The 16,805-nt window shown below is 61.7% G+C and overlaps 1 protein-coding gene across 2 annotated transcripts; it reads left to right on the top strand.

Moving 5' to 3' along the window:
* Nucleotides 1-3: 3 nt before the first annotated feature.
* Nucleotides 4-14,926, top strand: MYO1G (myosin IG). Of its 2 annotated transcripts, XM_027124046.1 has the most exons (22): nt 5-187; nt 1,642-1,850; nt 2,024-2,117; nt 2,881-3,046; nt 3,322-3,375; nt 4,114-4,209; nt 4,465-4,584; nt 5,206-5,430; nt 5,524-5,669; nt 6,125-6,239; nt 6,416-6,586; nt 6,796-6,866; nt 7,907-7,981; nt 8,182-8,314; nt 9,028-9,194; nt 9,407-9,614; nt 11,403-11,626; nt 12,199-12,343; nt 13,048-13,152; nt 13,360-13,473; nt 14,432-14,586; nt 14,662-14,926. In XM_027124046.1, the coding sequence occupies exons 1-22, from the start codon at nt 96-98 to the stop codon at nt 14,816-14,818; spliced, it is 3,042 nt and encodes a 1,013-aa protein (XP_026979847.1). In that variant the 5' UTR covers nt 5-95; the 3' UTR covers nt 14,819-14,926. The 2 variants fall into 2 exon arrangements, with proteins under 2 accessions (XP_026979848.1, XP_026979847.1); XM_027124047.1 differs by lacking the exons at nt 9,407-9,614; nt 11,403-11,626; nt 12,199-12,343; ... (2 more) ...; nt 14,432-14,586; nt 14,662-14,926 and having other exon boundaries at nt 4-187; nt 8,187-8,314; nt 9,028-9,175.
* The last annotated feature ends 1,879 nt before the right edge of the window (nt 14,927-16,805 follow it).

Genomic DNA, 16,805 nt, shown 5'->3' with positions numbered 1-16,805 from the left:
AGGGAGGGCTGGGCCTGTGCGAGAGCACCCCTCCCTTGAGCTGCTCTGCACAGGAAGGTCGGGGCAACCTGGCCTGGGTGCTTCCCGCCGGCAGGATGGAGGACGAAGGACCTGAGTGCGGCAAGCCCGACTTTGTGCTTTTGGACCAAGTGACCATGGAAGACTTCATGGAGAACCTGAAGCTCAGGTAGACCTAGGGCAGGGGCTCCCCTTCTCCCCATCCCCACTCCCGCTGGTCTCCGCCAGCCCCAGCCCGCTGTCTGCGTGACTGCAGGGGGACGTTGGGACAGGAAGGACTGTCGCCTCAGGGCCAGGGCAACCAGCCAGTGCTAGAGCAGGCTTCCCAGACCCGGGCCTCCCACACAGCCCAGGTGCCTCCTGACCCCTCCTCCTGGCAGGTGCCAGGCCCCCGGACCAGGTGGATGCTCCATCCCCCTAGTGGGGCTGTGCTGGGCCCTGGGGGCTCCAAGGGAAGTGGTCAGGGCCCACCCTCGGGGGTACAGGTGGACAAGCTGAGATGACACTCTCAGGGGGGCATGTGGAGTGCTTCAGGGCATGGCCGGTAGAAGTGACACGGGGCCCTATTTGCCAGAGGGCAGAGGGCAGGGAGGAGTTGGTCGTGGCACCAGGAGCTGGCTTCATCCCTGGACAGCCAGGGGGAGCAGAAGGTGACTGTGCAGAGCTTGGGGACAGGTCCCACTGACCCCCGATTGCTGAAGTCAGGCACAGGCGGGCCCTGAGCCAAGGTCAGGGCTGTGGGATGGAGAGTCAGACAGGAAATGAGCTGCTCTCTTGGCGGCAGAGAGCTAAGCATGATTTCACTTCATTCCTATAAACTAGCTTCTGAGACAGGTATTACCATCTCTGTATTAACGATGGAACCCCGAGCCTGGGGCCACACAGCTTGCAGATGGGAGAGTCTGTCTCCAGCAGGTCCCGGGTGTGCAGGGAGCCAAGCCAGGGAACTCCCGCGTCCGTCTGAGGCAGCTGAGGAAGAGGAACCCGGGACCAGCTGTCAGGGGCAGGGCGGGTCCTGCAGGGCAGCAGGCTCCTCCCAGGGCAGAAGGGTCGAGGGAGGGATGATGCACACGGGCACCCTTCCGGGTGACTAGGCTCCTGCAGGGAAGCGCCCAGAACTCTGAGGAGGCGCCCGGGGGGAGGGTGGTGGCACTCCTCCCAGTCCCTGCTGTCTGGGTGGGGCTGGGCTGGGTCGCTTCTGCTTCTGAGTCCCCGCCCATGTCTTGAGGCGGAAACAGCTGGAGGCCCCTCCCTCCGCCTCCCACCCCCATCTGCTCTGGTCCTCAACCCAGCTTCCCACACTGCCAGCTCTGCCTTGGCCAGTGAGGCCTGGGGCAAGTCAGTCCCTTAATGAAGTGGGTAGTCATGATTCCCGTGACATCAGGATCCCCGTGGAGAGCAGCTTGGATCCCACCACCACCTCGTGTGGGGTGCGACTCCCGGCAAAGGGCACCAGGAAGGCTCAAGTCAGCCGGCACCCTCTCTCCCCCCGACTCCCTCGTCTACTCTCAGCCCTGCGGGTGGGCCAGGGCCCCAAGGCTTCCCGCCTGGGCCCAATGCCCCGGGACCTAGGTGTGTGTCCCCGAGGCCCCGAGCACTGAGGACTGGCCCTGCCTGTGCCAGGTTCGAGAAGGGCCGCATCTACACGTACATCGGTGAAGTGCTGGTGTCCGTGAACCCCTACCAGGAGCTACCCCTGTACGGGCCCGAGGCCATCGCCAGGTACCAGGGACGCGAGCTCTATGAGCGGCCGCCCCACCTGTACGCTGTGGCCAACGCTGCCTACAGGGCGATGAAGCGCCGGTCCAGGGATACCTGCATTGTTATCTCAGGTACCTGCCCTGCAGCCAGGGCCCAGGCTCTGGCTCACAGCCTCCCTGCGCCCCGGTGTTTTCATCTGTCAATGATGGGGAGGTGACTGGAGCACCTGGGAGTGGGGATGGGCACCGGGAGCTGGTTGAGGGGAAGCAGCCAGAAATTGTCTGACTGTTCTTCCTTCCGGCAGGGGAGAGTGGGGCAGGGAAGACGGAAGCCAGCAGGCACATCATGCAGTACATCGCTGCCGTCACCAACCCGAGCCAGAGGGCCGAGGTGGAGAGGTGAGGCTGGGGGGGGGTGGGGAGGGGCCTCATGCCTGGTGGGGGCACGAGACACAATGGAGCCCGGCTCAGGCCAAGTTCAGTGGCTGTCAGCAAGCCTCCAGGTGAACCGCAGCCCGGACCTCTCGACCCAAGGAGAGGCGAGGCCCAGCACGTGGGTGCCCTTCCTCTAGGGACAGGAAGGGAGTGAGGTGCAGAGGGCCGACAGATGGGTGCCGAGCCCTCACCGGGACCTGATGGAAGTGGAGAGGTTGGCTGGCCTGTCAGGAAGGCCCAGGATGCCAGGCCGGGTGTCAGGGTTTGGGTCAGGAACCCAGGGCCCACCTGCCTGCCAGCTGCTCACCAGCGGGGATTTGTAGGGGCTGTGTGGGAGCCCCGGCTCTTCCTGTTGAGGTGGGATAAGGTGGGGTTCGGAGCAGGAGTGGGGTGGGAACAGCGATGAAAGTTCCCAAGCACACACGGCTGGCAGCGCCGAGCGTGCAGACCCAGCTCCTCACTGGGCTGCAGCTTTGGTCTGGAAAGGCAGGGCCAATGCCTTTCAAGGCTCAAGGCTTTACAGGACAACCGACGTGAGCCCCCGCAGGTGCCTTTCCCAGCATCTCAGAGTCAAAGGCCTGCAAGGGGCAGCGCAGGGTGAGGCCAGGCCCTCAGGCTCCCTCTCCTCCTGTGATGGGGAAGCCTCAGACGGGGATGCTGGACCTGGGCACGGCCCCCAGCGCGAGGTCTTTGCGCTACAGCCCCTCAGCCCCTCTGCCCCCCGCAGGGTCAAGGACGTGCTGCTCAAGTCCACCTGCGTGCTGGAGGCCTTCGGCAACGCTCGCACCAACCGCAACCACAACTCCAGCCGCTTCGGCAAGTACATGGATATCAACTTTGACTTCAAAGGAGACCCCGTGGGGGGACACATCCACAGCTACCTGCTGGAGAAGGTGGGCCTTAACACTGAGACCCTGGGCAGGTGGGCTGCACAAAGGCCTCCCTTGGGGGGACCAGGCAGAGCTGCCCCACCACGCCGAGCCCCCCAGGCCTGGCATCCTGGGGACAGGAACCTACCTTCTCAGGTGTCCCAGCTTCACTGGGCGGGGCTCCCCCTGAAGCCAGGTCAGCCACCACCCCCACCTGCACTGCCCCAGGGGCTCTGGGACAGGTCCCCTGGGGTGGGGCCAACATCCAGGCCTCTGTCCAGCTGCTCCTCTCTCCTCAGTCTCGGGTCCTCAAGCAGCACGTGGGCGAGAGGAACTTCCATGCCTTCTACCAGGTGAGCCAAAGCAGGCAGGGGGAGACCTGCAGGGAAGGCCTTCTGATTGCCCCACCCACAGTCCCTTTCCCTCCCCTCTCCCTCCGTGCCATCGCCCCAGCCCCGCCCCTACTGCAGTGGGAGCTCCCTGGACGTGGCTGTGTGTACACCTCATTCATTTGACTCTGACGTGGGGTCCCCCTGGACGCGGGCAGGGCAGTGTCCACACCATGTCTGACACTGAGGTGGATTCTGGACACTGATAGTGTCTACACTGGGTTAGACCCACTGAGGTGGTGTCTCCCTGGACTCAGGTGGTTACACCATGTTTGGCCCACTGAGGCGGGTCTCCTTGGACTTGGGTGGTATCTACATTCTTTCTGACTCACCGAAGTGCGTCTGCCTGGACATTGGCAGCGTCTACATGGTGTCTGATCACTGAAGTAGGTCCTCCCAGGACACAGGCAATGTCTGCAATGTGTCTGGCCTCTGAAGTGGGTCTCTGTGGACTCAGGTGGTATCTACACCATGTCTGACCACTGAAGTGGTCTTTCCCTGGATAGGTGTGGTGTCTACACAGTATCTGACCTAGAAGTAGGTTCTCCCTGGGCTCAGGCGGTGTCCACACCATCACTGTGCTGACCCACACCATGAATTTGTTGGGTCAGCAATGGTTGAAGGACGCGTCTGTTTGTCCTGCGTACGTGGGTGGGGTCTTTGGAGCTCAGGGGCCTAACGGAGGGGTGTCGGGTCCTCCAGGTGCTGCGGGGCTGTGAGGACAAAGAGCTGCAAGAACTGCACCTGCAGAGAAACCCTGCGCTATATAATTTCACCCGCCAGGGGGCGGGGCTCAGTGTGAGTGGGGGCAGGGAGCCGAGGCTCTAATCACGCTTAGTCCCAGGACCCTGGTGCTAGTGGCCAGTGACTTCAGCAGGGGCCAGGGCGGTGTGCATGGTTCAGAGGGACTGGTGGGGCCCTGACTCGGCAGGCTTTCAGTTGGAGGAATCGGGGCTCAGTGCCGGGATGGGGGTGCAGTGGGTGGGCATGCTCACTGGGACAGAGGAGTCGAGGCTCAGCGTGGCACTGGGTGCTGGGACCTTTCTCCCCCAGGTCTTGGACAGCGACGAGAAGAGCCACCACCAGGCGGTGACGGAGGCCATGCGGGTGATCGGCTTCAGTCCTGAGGAGGTGGCCTCCGTGCACCGGATCCTGGCCGCCATTCTGCACCTGGTGAGCCTGGCTGTGGGCTCTGCGGCCGCTTCCCCACGTGGTGCCCTGGCCGGGTGCCTCCCCTGGAGGAGGAGACTGGCCTCTGACAACCAGCCATGTAACTGGCCCACTTCTCCCTCTGCTGAAGCTGAGTTGCTTTGGCTGTGGGTTCCCACAGGCCGGGCCCTGAGCCGTGGGCCCTGTGTGCCCAGAATGGGCCTGGTCCTTGTCTGGCAGATCAGCCCAGACTTAGCAGGCAAGGGCAGTCTGGGCTCAGTAAAGCTGAACACATGCAGACTGGCCTTTTGCTTCCGTCACCTAAGAGCTGTGTGGCCTTGGGCAGGTTACTCAGTGCCTCTGAGCCTTAGTTCTCTCTGAGGAAGCATGAGGAATGGGTAGCACATAGCCAGCTGCAGAAGGATGCAGTGGGACCATTCACACGACGTTCGGGTGGGAAGCCTTGGGGAAGGCTCTGGCATGCTCCAGGAAGCGCTCCCCTCTCTCTCTCTGGCTGTGTATGTGGTAGAAGCCATGCTCTACTGTACCCCGCGTCCCTGCCTCCCCCCGCCCCCCCAGGGGCAGAGGGGTGCAGCAGGCTCCTCTGAGGCACGGAGCCTGACTTCATGGTTCCCGCATCACCAGGGAAACATCAAGTTTGTGGAGCCGGAGGAGGGCAGTCTGGAGCAGAGGGGCCTGGCGGTGACTGATGAGGTGCTGGTGGACCACGTGGCTGAGCTGACGGCCACACCCCGGGAGATGGTGCTGCGCTGCCTGCTGGCTCGCACCGTGGCCTCGGGAGGCCGGGAACTCATCGAGAAGGGCCACACTGCGGCCGAGGCCAGCTATGCCCGGGACGCCTGTGCCAAGGTGCTCTGGAGGTGGGGGGGCAACCTGGAGGCCTTCCCGGAGGAGACGAGGCCAGAGGCAGTCAGAGGCAGCTGGCTCCTGGGCTCTTCCCAGGCAGTGTACCAGCGGCTGTTTGAGTGGGTGGTGGACCGGATCAACCGTGTCATGGAACCCCGGGACCGGGACCCCCGACGCGACGGCAAGGACACAGTCATCGGCGTGCTGGACATCTACGGCTTCGAGGTGTTCCCTGTCAACAGGTGGGTAGCCCTGCCACCACACCCTGACCCCGCCCACCCTCTAAGGCCGCCTTAGTCCTGGGGAGCTCGGCTGGGCTGGGGAGCAGGGGGTCCGGCGTCAGTGCCGGTCGGTCCCTGGCCCCAGGCTCGTGCCTTCAAGCCGGGCTCAGCTGTGCCGCCGTCCACTGGTGCCTGGGAAGGCGATATCTCGGCTCACTTCCCCTCGCTGGGACTCCCAGATCCACTCCAGGGCATGCGTGCTGGACTTGGGGGCAGGCGGGTAAAAGAGCGGCCCGGAGCGGGAGATGCTCCCCGACAGAGAGGCCACTTGGGACGCCTGGCACCAGCGCCCTCAGGCAGACTTCTGGGGATCTGTTCGCGGGGAAGCCTGCCATTTGTTGCGCTCGCTCCCCGTGGAGTCAAAGTCCTGAGGTGGGCGGTCGAGGCATGACTCTCAGCGGCCCCTCCGCCCCCAGCTTCGAGCAGTTCTGCATCAATTACTGCAACGAGAAGCTGCAGCAGCTCTTCATCCAGCTCATCCTGAAGCAGGAGCAGGAAGAGTACGAGAGGGAGGGCATCGCCTGGCAGAGCGTGAGTGCCGGGCCGTCCTGCACAGCGCGGGCCCGGAGGGAGAGGCATGGCGCTGGGCGGGCGGGTGTGTGCAGAGGAGGGCGGGGTGGGGGGGGTGGGGGAGCGGGCGCCGGGCAGGAACTCGGGCGCGAGGCCGGCGACGGGGCTCGGGAGCTGCCCTGTTTGCCCTCCCGCAGGTGGAGTACTTCAACAACGCCACCATCGTGGACCTGGTGGAGCGGCCCCACCGGGGCATCCTGGCTGTGCTGGATGAGGCCTGCGGCAGTGCGGGCCCCATCACCGACCGGATCTTCCTGCAGACCCTGGACACACACCACCGCCACCACCCGCACTACACCAGCCGCCAGGTGCCCCTCCGCCCCTGCGGTCTCCCCCGCCCTGTGCACCCCCGGCTGGTCCCAGCACTGGAAAGGGCGCCACAGGTGCCACGCTGCCTGTCTTGGGTTGGGGGTGGGGTCCTTGGTGGTGGCTCAGCCTTCTCTGCAGGACTGCCCCCCTTCCCCCAGATCCCCCCACACCTTCTGTGCCTTGACCTGGCCTGCCTCCCCCCCCATAGCTCTGCCCCACAGACAAGACCATGGAGTTTGGCCGAGACTTCCGGATCAAGCACTATGCAGGGGATGTCATGTAAGGGCCCCCCACTGAGCGTCTGGTCCCTTCCCCTTTTTAAGGCACTGAAAATATTCCCTTCACCAGATTCACAAGTAAAAAGCATACATACAATGGGGCTTTTAAGATAGCGATTCTCAGCCCTGGCTGCATCATAGAATCTTCTGGGAAGCTTTTTAAAAAACGCCCATTTCTGGGAGAGGGGCTGGAGATTCTGAGGTGCAGCCAGGGTGGACCTCTGCTTCTAGGCCAGGGCCAGTTCTCGTCACGCTTTGAGCAAAGCCTGCACATCAAGGTGCAGGCCAGCAAGGAGGAGCAGAGGGGCGAGAGGCGGTGTCTCTAACAAGCTCCCAGGCCAGATGGACACTGCGGGTCCTCAGGCCACACACTGAATACCGAGGCCCCAGGTGTCTTCCAGGAGTGGCCATGATTATTATTAATTTCCCTGTCACTCACCTCACCTGGAAGTGGATCTGAGGTGACACAGAGAGAGGCACAAGTGTCCAACGTGTCCTTCGCAAGGAGAAGAAATAAGAGTCCAAAAGACGAAGCCACCAGAAGTCAGATCCCATGGCCTTGAGCCTTTCTAGGAGCTGCAAGTGAAGCCAAGGTTTTAGCACTGAGCTTTCTAACAGTCAAAGGATGAGACGATGAATCTGAGGCTCTCGGTGCCACTGGAACAAAATAGACCAATGACTCAGGAGTTCCTGGTCGTAATTGCAATCGCGGATATTTTTGGAAACTCAGTAGGTGCTGTTCTGAGCTCGTGGTCTCTGTTGAGGCACAGAGAGTTTAAGTAACCTGTCCTGGGTCAGGTCACACCGCGTGTATGTGCTAGAGCCAGGGTTCAGTGATGCAACACTTGGCATCTCTCAGGAGAGAAGCTTTGGAGGGAGGAGGGCTTATGTGATGAGAGGGAAGACAGAAAGGACAGGGGAAGGAAGACGAGCACGTGAGGAGGAAGGAAGAGAGGCTGACCAGGTGGGGGGAGGGGGAGGGGCATGCTGGGGGCCGTCCAAGGGCCCCGTCTCCTCAGTGGCCCTGTCCCCCCCGACCAGGTACTCGGTGGAGGGCTTCATTGACAAGAACAGAGACTCCCTCTTCCAGGACTTCAAGCGGCTGCTGTACAACAGGTGAGCAGGCTCTGTGGGCATGCGTGTGGGCACCAGAGGGCGAGGGCCCAGGGGCTCTGGCTGGAAGGGCCTTCAGACACTCCGGTCTGACCCTCACAGACAGCCTGAGGGTCAAAGCTGAGGCCATGAAGCTTACAAATGGCCAGGCTGGGGTGTGGGCTGTCCTGGAGGGCGGCTGGCCATGCAGCCTGTGTCCACAGCACGGACCCCACCCTGCGGGCCATGTGGCCAGATGGGCAGCAGGACATCACGGAGGTGACCAAGCGCCCCCTGACGGCTGGCACGCTCTTCAAGAACTCCATGGTGGCCCTGGTGGAAAACCTGGCCTCCAAGGTACGGGCCCCCCCCCACCCCCGCAACCCCACTCTGAGTCTGGATCCTTCTGGATCCTTCTGTTTCCTCTCTGCTGCAAGCCACAACCCCTCCAGCAGGGAGGGACTGGCCACTGCACAGGTTAAGATGCCCTGGACCAGGCCGAGGCTTGAGTAAATGCGGGGTCCCAGCAGCCTTCCCCTGGCCTCATTGCCTCTTGGGGATGGGCTGGGGGAGACCTTGCTCAGAGCTTGGGTTGGCCCAGCCCTGGTGCTGCCCAGATACGGGTTAGCTTCTGGAAGCTGGGGTCACAGGGACAGGAAAGTGGCACGAGCACCTTACAGAGCTTGGGGCCCAAAGTCAGAGGGGGCAGTAGAAGGACAGCAGAATATCCAGAGACTCAGCAGGGCCTCTGGGAAGCGAAAGGAAGGGCTAAGGGGCTTTGCTGCCCAGTCGGAACCTGGCTCTGGGCCAGCCTCCTGCCCGCACCCAGCACTGGGCTCCCAGGTCCCATGCTGCCCACCACCCCTCATCCCCAGTCTCCTCCTGGCCTCAGCCTTCGGCCTGCCCTTGGGCCCTCAGCCTCCCCTTCCCCTGAGAGCCTCTTCCCCACGCGGACAGATGGCAGCGTGGGAGGATGGAGACGGCAGGATGGAGACAGCTCACTTGCTGCCCCTGCCAGGTGACTGTAGGGCCGTGACACTGGCCTCTCCGAGTGTCCTTTGTCCCCACAGGAGCCCTTCTACATCCGCTGCATCAAGCCCAATGAGGACAAGGTGGCCGCGAAGCTGGACGAGGGCCACTGTCGGCACCAGGTCGCATACCTGGGGCTGCTGGAGAACGTGAGGGTCCGCAGGGCTGGCTTCGCTTCCCGCCAGCCCTATTCTCGATTCCTGCTCAGGTACGGCCCCCTCCCCCAGGGGCGTGTCATTGAGGGGTTCCAGCAGCGGGGCCGCGGGTGCCCAAAGCAGCGGGCGCTTTTCAGACTTCAAGACGGGAGCCTGCATGCATGTGGTGGGGTGGGGGGGGAATGGGGGCGGGGCGAGTCAAGGAGGGGCGAATCCGCACTCCTCCACAGGGTCTGGCGCCCACTGCCCGGTCCTTCTGTGACAGGTACAAGATGACCTGTGAGTACACGTGGCCAAACCACCTGCTGGGCTCCGATAGGGCGGCCGTGAGCGCCCTCCTGGAGCAGCACGGGCTGCAGGGGGATGTGGCCTTCGGCCACAGCAAACTCTTCATCCGTTCGCCCCGGACGCTGGTCACACTGGAGCAGAGCCGCGCGTGTCTCATCCCCATCATCGTGCTACTGCTACAGAAGGTGCGGCGGGGCTGGACGGCCCCCAGGGAGGGCGTGGGAGGATGGGCAGGAGAGAGCTGTGTGCGTTACCTGGGGGGAGGGGAGAGATGGATGTGTACCACCCGGAGTTGGGGGGATGTGCGTTACCTGGGGGGAGCACAGGCACACTTCCAAGTACCGGGGGAGCCCCCGCTCGCCGGTGACAAACCGACACTGAAACTGACTTAAGCAAAAAGTGGGGCTGTTGTTCGGGTCCCCTCTGTTCCGTGGCCACCAGCCTCAGGCCCAGGTGCTCAAAACAAGACACTCAGGAATCTGGCTTCCTTCCTTCCTTTCTTTTTTCCTTCTTTTCTTCCATTTATTCTGAAAGATTTCAGACCTGGAGAAAAGCGTGCAGAATGGTGTGCTCTATTCCCACATGCTACTGCCCTGTGTCAACCACGTCACATGACCAACGTGGTTTTGGGTAGACATCGCACCTCTATCCCAGTTATTCGGAAGCAAATCATTTCATTTATAATCATTTCAGTATGTCTTCCCAAAGGATAAGGATTCTCTCACCTCTCCCCATAACTTTTTATTTTTAACATTTCAAACCTACAGAAAAGTGGAAAGATTTGTACAATGATTACTATTCACCTGGATTGCTCCAATTATGTTCTCCTCTCCCCCCCGTCTCTGTCTCTCTGTCTCTATCTCTCTTTCTCCATACGCACATACAGATACTCACATATGCATATATTTGTATTTTTTCCCAAACCATATAAAGTAATGACACCCCTAAATCCTTCAGCACGCATATCCTAAGAACAAGGTCATCCACCTTTACAACCACACTGACATTAGCACATTCAAGAAGCCTAACACTGGGAGTTCCCTGGCGGTGCAGTGGTTAGGGCCCTGCGCTTCCACTGCAGGGGGCATGGGTTCCATCTCTGGTGGGGGAACTAAGATCCCGCATGCTGCAGGGCATGGCCAAAAAAAAAAAGAAACCTAACACTGATAAAATATATTCTACACATCTGAATGTCTAATATGTAGGCCATATTTAAATTTCTGAAAGGGTCCCACTATGACCCATTACATCTTTTATTTTTTAATTTTTAAATGGTATGGTAGAGCAGTCTTTTTTTTTTTTTTTTTTTTTGGCTGTGTTGGGTCTTTGCTGCACACGGGCTTTCTCTAGTTGCAGTGAACGGGGGCTACTCTTCGTTGCGGTGCGTGAGCTTCTCACCACGGTGGCTTCTCTTGTTGCGGAGCACGGGCTCTAGGTGCGCGGGCTTCAGTAGGTGTGGCACGCAGGCTTAGTTGCTCCACAGAATGTGGACCTTCTTGACCCAGGGATCGAACCCGTGTCCCCTGCATTGGCAGGCGGATTCTTAACCCCTGCGCCACCAGGGAAGTCCCCCATTACATCTTTTAAAAACCCAGAATCCAACTAAGGACGACACGCTGCATTTCATTGTTACCTCTGTTATCTCCTATAACACACAGGGTTTTTTTTTAAGAACATGACCTAATAGCATCACAGAAACAGGATTTAGAAAGTTCACACTGACTTGCTGCTGTCCTGTCCAGTCAATAACCACACGTCCCCAGTCGTGTCCTCAGTCTGTTCAACTCAGGGTCTATACATTGCTTAAGTCTCTTTTAATCTGTGGGTTCGCTGGGCCGCTTGCCTTGTAGGATCTTCAGTCTGGGTTTTGATGGTTACATTCTCGGGTGCCCCTCCATTTTGGGGTCTCCTAAGGTGAGGGAGGCGGGGCCTGGCAGGGCCTAATGGAGCACCACCTCCCACTGGCCCCCCAGGCATGGCGGGGCACGCTGGCCAGGCGGCACTTCCGGCGACTGAGGGCCATCTACACCATCATGCGCTGGTTCCGGAGGCACAAGGTGCGCGCTCACCTGGCAGAGATGCAGCGGCGATTCCAGGCTGCACGGCAGCCCCCGCTCTACGGCCGTGACCTTGTGTGGCCGCTGCCCCCTGCTGTGCTGCAGCCTTTCCAGGACATCTGCCAGGCACTCTTCTGCAGGTACTCGCCCTCTGCCACCGCCCCTCACTCTTTTCCACTCAGCTAGAGCCCACTGAACACCCGGACCGGGCCATCTGAACCCCTTGGTGCTAGCCAGGAGACAGGTGGTCCCACTGGATAAGCAGAAAACAGGGGGCTGTGCACATCAGCTGGCTGCCCACACCCCACAGCTGGTGGAAGATTCCTAATGTCCCCAGCACCATTCTGGACATCTGGAGGGGATGCAGGCCTCCATCTCCTTCCTAGAGGCTTGCAGGGAGGGTGGTGGGTCAGAGCTAGAAGTGGGGGAAACTCTGCAACTGAGCAGGGCTTTGAAGGCTGAGTAGGAGTTCTTTAGGAGAGGTGTGAAGGGCAACCAGCGCGCTCAGAGCAGGAGAGGCCACCTTCCACTGAGACCAGGGAGGCTGGGACACAGAGGGTGGCTAGTGCCTGGCTGAGGGGCCTGGCCTTATCCTGTGGGGGAAGGGACATGAAAAGGCACTAACGTGTGTTCTCAGGAAAAGGGGCAGAACCAGGAGTAGGGAAGGGTGAGGCCTGCACAGGGGTCTGTCTGACCACCTGGCCCTCTCCAGGTGGCGGGCCCGGCAGCTGGTGAAGAACATCCCCCCTTCAGACATGGCTCAGATCAAGGCCAAGGTGGCCGCCATGGCGGCCCTGCAGGAGCTGCGACAGGACTGGGGCTGCCGGCGGGCCTGGGCCCGGGACTACTTGTCCTCCGTAAGTGTCAGGGCTGTGGGGTCTGGGTGCCAAGGAGAGGCTCAAGGCTGAAACCTTGCCCATGTCCGCCTCAGCTGTCCTCTCCCTGAGCCTGGCTGTCCTGTGGGCTGTACCCCTCTGTTCCTGCCCCTGGCCTCTGAAGTTCAAGGGTTTTCACCCAGAACCAGCTAGCCTGGGCTTTACTCAGCACCTCCCCCTCTGCCCTACTCCCACTTGCCTTCCTGTGTTTTCAGGTCAGCCCCCCCATTCTCCGGCACAGATCCCCCTTCTTAGGCACAGCCCCCTGACTCCATGCCATGGCCCCCCTTGGCCCACACGGGTGCTGTGAGCCACCCCCTGGCCCCATTCTGCAGGGGATGAAGGCTCAGGGGCGAGAGGTTTGCCCAGGTGGGTGGGTTGGCATGGAGGAGCGAGGTCCCACCCAGCCCCTTCCATCTCTCAGCCTGCCCAGGCCTGGCGTGGGGAGCTGGGCTGGTGGGTGGTGTGGACGGCACAGACATGTGTGCCTAGAACCTCAGGGCTGCAGGGGGTCTGTGCGGTGGGCCTTAGGGAAGCCAGCGTGGCAGGTGGACCCACCAGGAGGCTGGCGCATGGCCTGACGAGGTTCTCTGAGGTCAAGGATAACTGTGCCAATTCCCTGAGAGTTGCTGTCAGTCAAGCATGGTCCCAAGACCCCATCCCAAGCAGCCCCCATCTGTCCTCAGGCCACAGACAACCCCACAGCCTCAGGCCTGTTTGCTCAGCGACTGAAGACGCTTCGGGAAAAGGACGGCTTTGGGGCCGTGCTCTTCTCCAGCCATGTCCGAAAGGTGAGCAGTGGATACAGGGCTGCAGGCCCGTGGCAGCCCTGGCCCAGGCCTAGCTTAGAGGTTTCACAGCTGACCCTGAAACTTCAAAAGTCGTCAGCTCCAGCCCCGTCAGTGAGAGAGTGGCCTCAGGGAGGCGAGGCCACTGGCCACACCTGCTGGGGAGCCCCCTGGGGCAGGCAAGTGACCCTGAGAGCACCTGTCCTGCAGGTGAATCGCTTCAACAAAAGCCGGGACCGGGCGCTTCTGCTCACAGACCGGCACCTCTACAAGCTGGAGCCGGGCCGGCAGTACCGGGTGATGCGGGCCGTGCCCCTGGACGTGGTAAGCCCTGTGCGGGGGCGGGGGCATCCGTGAGGCCCTAGCTGGCCTGGTGTCCTGCTGGGCACTGCCGGGCCCCTCCTCTCATGCCTACCTGGGATGGCCGGAGCTTTCTAGAACTCAGCATCAGCTCAGGACGGCAACTCCTCCCCCGCCCCATGCGCCCCTGCTGAACAGCCTGCAGAGGCTTCCGGTTGCCCCACGGGTGGGGGGCCCAGAGCCCCATCCTCAGCCTCCTCGCGCCCCTCCTGCTCCACTCTTTGGCAGAACGAAATGCCAAATGGCCCCTCTTCCCCACATCTGTGCCAGTGCCTGCCCCGGGGTCTCCGCCACTGGACCGCGTGGAGCTGGCTGCAGTGTGTGGCTGCCACCCCTGGGACCCTGTCCCCGCCTTTCACCCCTCTGTCCAGTTCTGTGACTCACTTGCTCCCTGGAGCCGCAGCTCATATTCCCACAGGCCAAGGGGCAACCCAGGGCAGGGACTGAGGCTGGGGGTCCGTGTAACTGTCAGGCTGGAGGACCATCCAGTGTGGTGGCCATGACCCGTGTGGCTATTTAAATGCAAGGAAAAGGAAAGAAAAGTAAAAGTTCAGCTCCGCAGTGGCACCAGCACATTCAGGTGCTGGAGAGCCACAGGTGAGCAGTGGTGCCACGTTAGACTGTGCAGATCTAGAACATTCCATTAGGGCAAAAAGCCCTCATGTGCGGTGCGCCCTGCCCGACCCTCGCCTTTATGGGCAGAACCAGAGAGGGAGGAAGGGGACCTAGAGGGGACAGCAGGGTTGTGGGGCCTGGGGGAGAGGAGGGGAGCTCAGGAGAGGCCGAGGGGAGCGGGCGGGGTGCTGGGGAGGGGAAGATGCGTGCCGGGGGCGGGCCTGTGCTGCTGGGCTGTGGGGTGGAGGTGCAGGTTTGGGGAGGAGGGCCTGCCGCGCCCCTGACCCTGAGACCCCGCCCCCTTCAGGTGACCGGGCTGAGCGTGACCAGCGGGCGGGACCAGCTGGTGGTGCTGCACGCGCGGGGCTACGACGACCTGGTGGTGTGTCTGCACCGCTCCCGGCCGCCACTGGATAACCGCGTCGGGGAGCTGGTGGGCGTGCTGGCCGCGCACTGCCAGGGGTGAGTCTCGGGGCGCGGGGGTGGCTGCGGGGCTGCGGAGCCCTGCCCGTCCTGACCCTGACCTCCGTCCTTCAGGGAGGGCCGGGCCCTGGAGGTCCGCGTCTCCGACTGCATCCCGCTGACCCAGCGCGGGGCTCGGCGCCTGGTCTCCGTGGAGCCCAAGCCGGAGCAGCCAGAGCCGGATTTCCGCTGCAGCCGCGGTGCTTTCACCCTCCTGTGGCCGGACTGCTGAGCCGGCCTACCCGCCCGCACCGCGGCCTGGCCGAGGGGTTCGCCACCCGCGCCCACACCGGGGAAGGATCGCAGTCTCGCTGTGCAATAAAGGACGCTGAGTCTGTGATGGGCGTAGGCTTGTGTCGGGGGGCGGACAGTCTCCAGCCACCGCCGATTTGGCAAATGTCACCCCAGTGTCCTCTGCTGACCCCTGCATCCAAGGCTGCCCCTCTTGGGTTTCCGAATGTCCCCAGAGCCTTGGTCTCTTTCTCTCTCCTCCCCTCCTGTAGGACTCCATTGTTCCTATTGGGCCATTGGGGAAGCTTGGGGGTCCCAGGGCCGTCTTGGGACGGGGCTTGGGCAGAGCACACACTGGGGGCACACACTGTCCCAGCTGCTGTCTGTGTCGGTGCTGGCTATGGGCATCCCACGGCCTGGGAACTCTACCTCTGGGACACCGGTAGCCAGGACCCCCCAGACTCTGGGAGCCCGTCCCCATGCCTGGGGTTTCTCCAGGAAGCCAACCCAAGGAAGGCCAGATTGAGCACACCCGCCCCCGCTCAGGCTAGCAGAGCCTCTCCCTAGCCCCTGCCCCTGCCCCGGCCCCCTCCAGCCCCAGGCCCTCTCCTCTCCTCTCTCAGTAGGTGGCTTCTCTGTCCCCAACGCTAAACTCTTCCTCTTCCTGGGGCACCCTAAATTTGGGGGCATCCTTGTTTGATTGTGCCCTGTTGGTGTGGAGAGAGGTCGCTGTTTGCCGTGGCCTTTGGGTGTGTCATGGAAGGGCTGAGAACTTACTGAGGCTTCCCCTTGTCACTGTCACCTCTCCTCTCCTGGGGGGCAGGGGGGGCCACCTCCCGCCATGCAGGTCTGTGTCTGGCTGCTCCTGCCCTGGAAGAGGCCTCGAGGCCCCCAAAGCCCCCAGATGGCCTACTCCGGCATTTCTCCCCAGCTCTGGTGACTCTGGTGGCTTTGGGACAAGCCCTTCCTCCCGGTGTTCCTGTCCCTGCTGCTCACACCAGTAACCCTGCTGCCTCCCTTCACCTCCATCCGTTATGTGGGGCCCCTGCCGAGGCAAGCTGGCTCCACCCCTGAGTAACTGTGGGATCAGCACACTTCTCACCCTGGACTTGCGCCTTCTCTCAAATCCTAACCTGCTGCGGTCTAATTCCCCGTGGCTACCAGTTGTCCGTGGAGAATGCCACCCGGCTTAACACCCCCTTCTCACTGCACTTAGGAAGACGGCAGCATCCTAATCAGATGGGCCTGCTGGCCTTCCAGAATCATCCCCACACACAAGCGCAGAGCGCTTTCAGGTGACAGGACCCCAGCCCCTTCCATCCTCAGGACCTTTGCACATGCTTCTACCTCTGGGAGGAGTGTCCCTGTTGCCCCTCTTCACCTGCTTGAGCCTCCTTCCTCGGGTCCTCTCCTACATGCTCTTTATTCCTTGAATTCCCCTCCCACCCCACCCTCACGGCCCCCTTCTGCGGAGCACCTTGTCCTGAGCTAGTGAGACACACAGTACTTCCCTCTTGAAGCACGCAGGTCACCTGCAGACATTTCACTGCTTTCTGTCATCGTTTGTTTGTGTCAGTCCTCACCGCCAGTCACGGTGGCCCTGACGGGTGCTGCTCAGCGCCACAGCTGCTGGCTCCAGTGCGGGGCTGGCCCTGGCGGACACACACGGCCCACTCACTGACCGACGACAGGAGGTGTTGCTGAGTGGCAGCTTGGCAGAGAAAGCTCCCGTCAGTGAGAAAACGAAAGCAAACAGGCTTGGGTCTAGAGAGGGTTTGTCAAGGGTTTGTCTCTCAGGAGGGCCGCCTTCCACAGAAGGGGCCGCTTTTGCAGTCTTGTGTTTTGACCTGCTGAGGTTTCCCACTGAGGATGGGAACTGTCCACATAGAGTTTCCATGCCAAAAGTACACACTCCCCCCAGAAGGGCCATGTACCCACAAAACAAACCTGCCAGCTCTGGGCATGTCAGACTGTGGCCGTTCCCTACA

This window comes from Aethalodelphis obliquidens, unplaced genomic scaffold (assembly GCF_003676395.1).
Source record: "Aethalodelphis obliquidens isolate GAN/ISIS:26980383/991018 unplaced genomic scaffold, ASM367639v1 scaffold27, whole genome shotgun sequence".
NCBI lineage: Eukaryota > Metazoa > Chordata > Mammalia > Artiodactyla > Delphinidae > Aethalodelphis > Aethalodelphis obliquidens.
This window is presented reverse-complemented; position numbering and strand designations above follow the sequence as displayed.

Bases quoted from the DNA above. Each gene is read 5' to 3' on its own strand.
- MYO1G (XM_027124046.1), top strand. From the start codon at position 96: ATGGAGGACGAAGGACCTGAGTGCGGCAAGCCCGACTTTGTGCTTTTG. The intron at 12,344-13,047 runs GTAAGTGTCAGG...ATCTGTCCTCAG, and splicing joins CCCGGGACTACTTGTCCTCC to GCCACAGACAACCCCACAGC. The intron at 14,587-14,661 runs GTGAGTCTCGGG...TCCGTCCTTCAG, and splicing joins CTGGCCGCGCACTGCCAGGG to GGAGGGCCGGGCCCTGGAGG.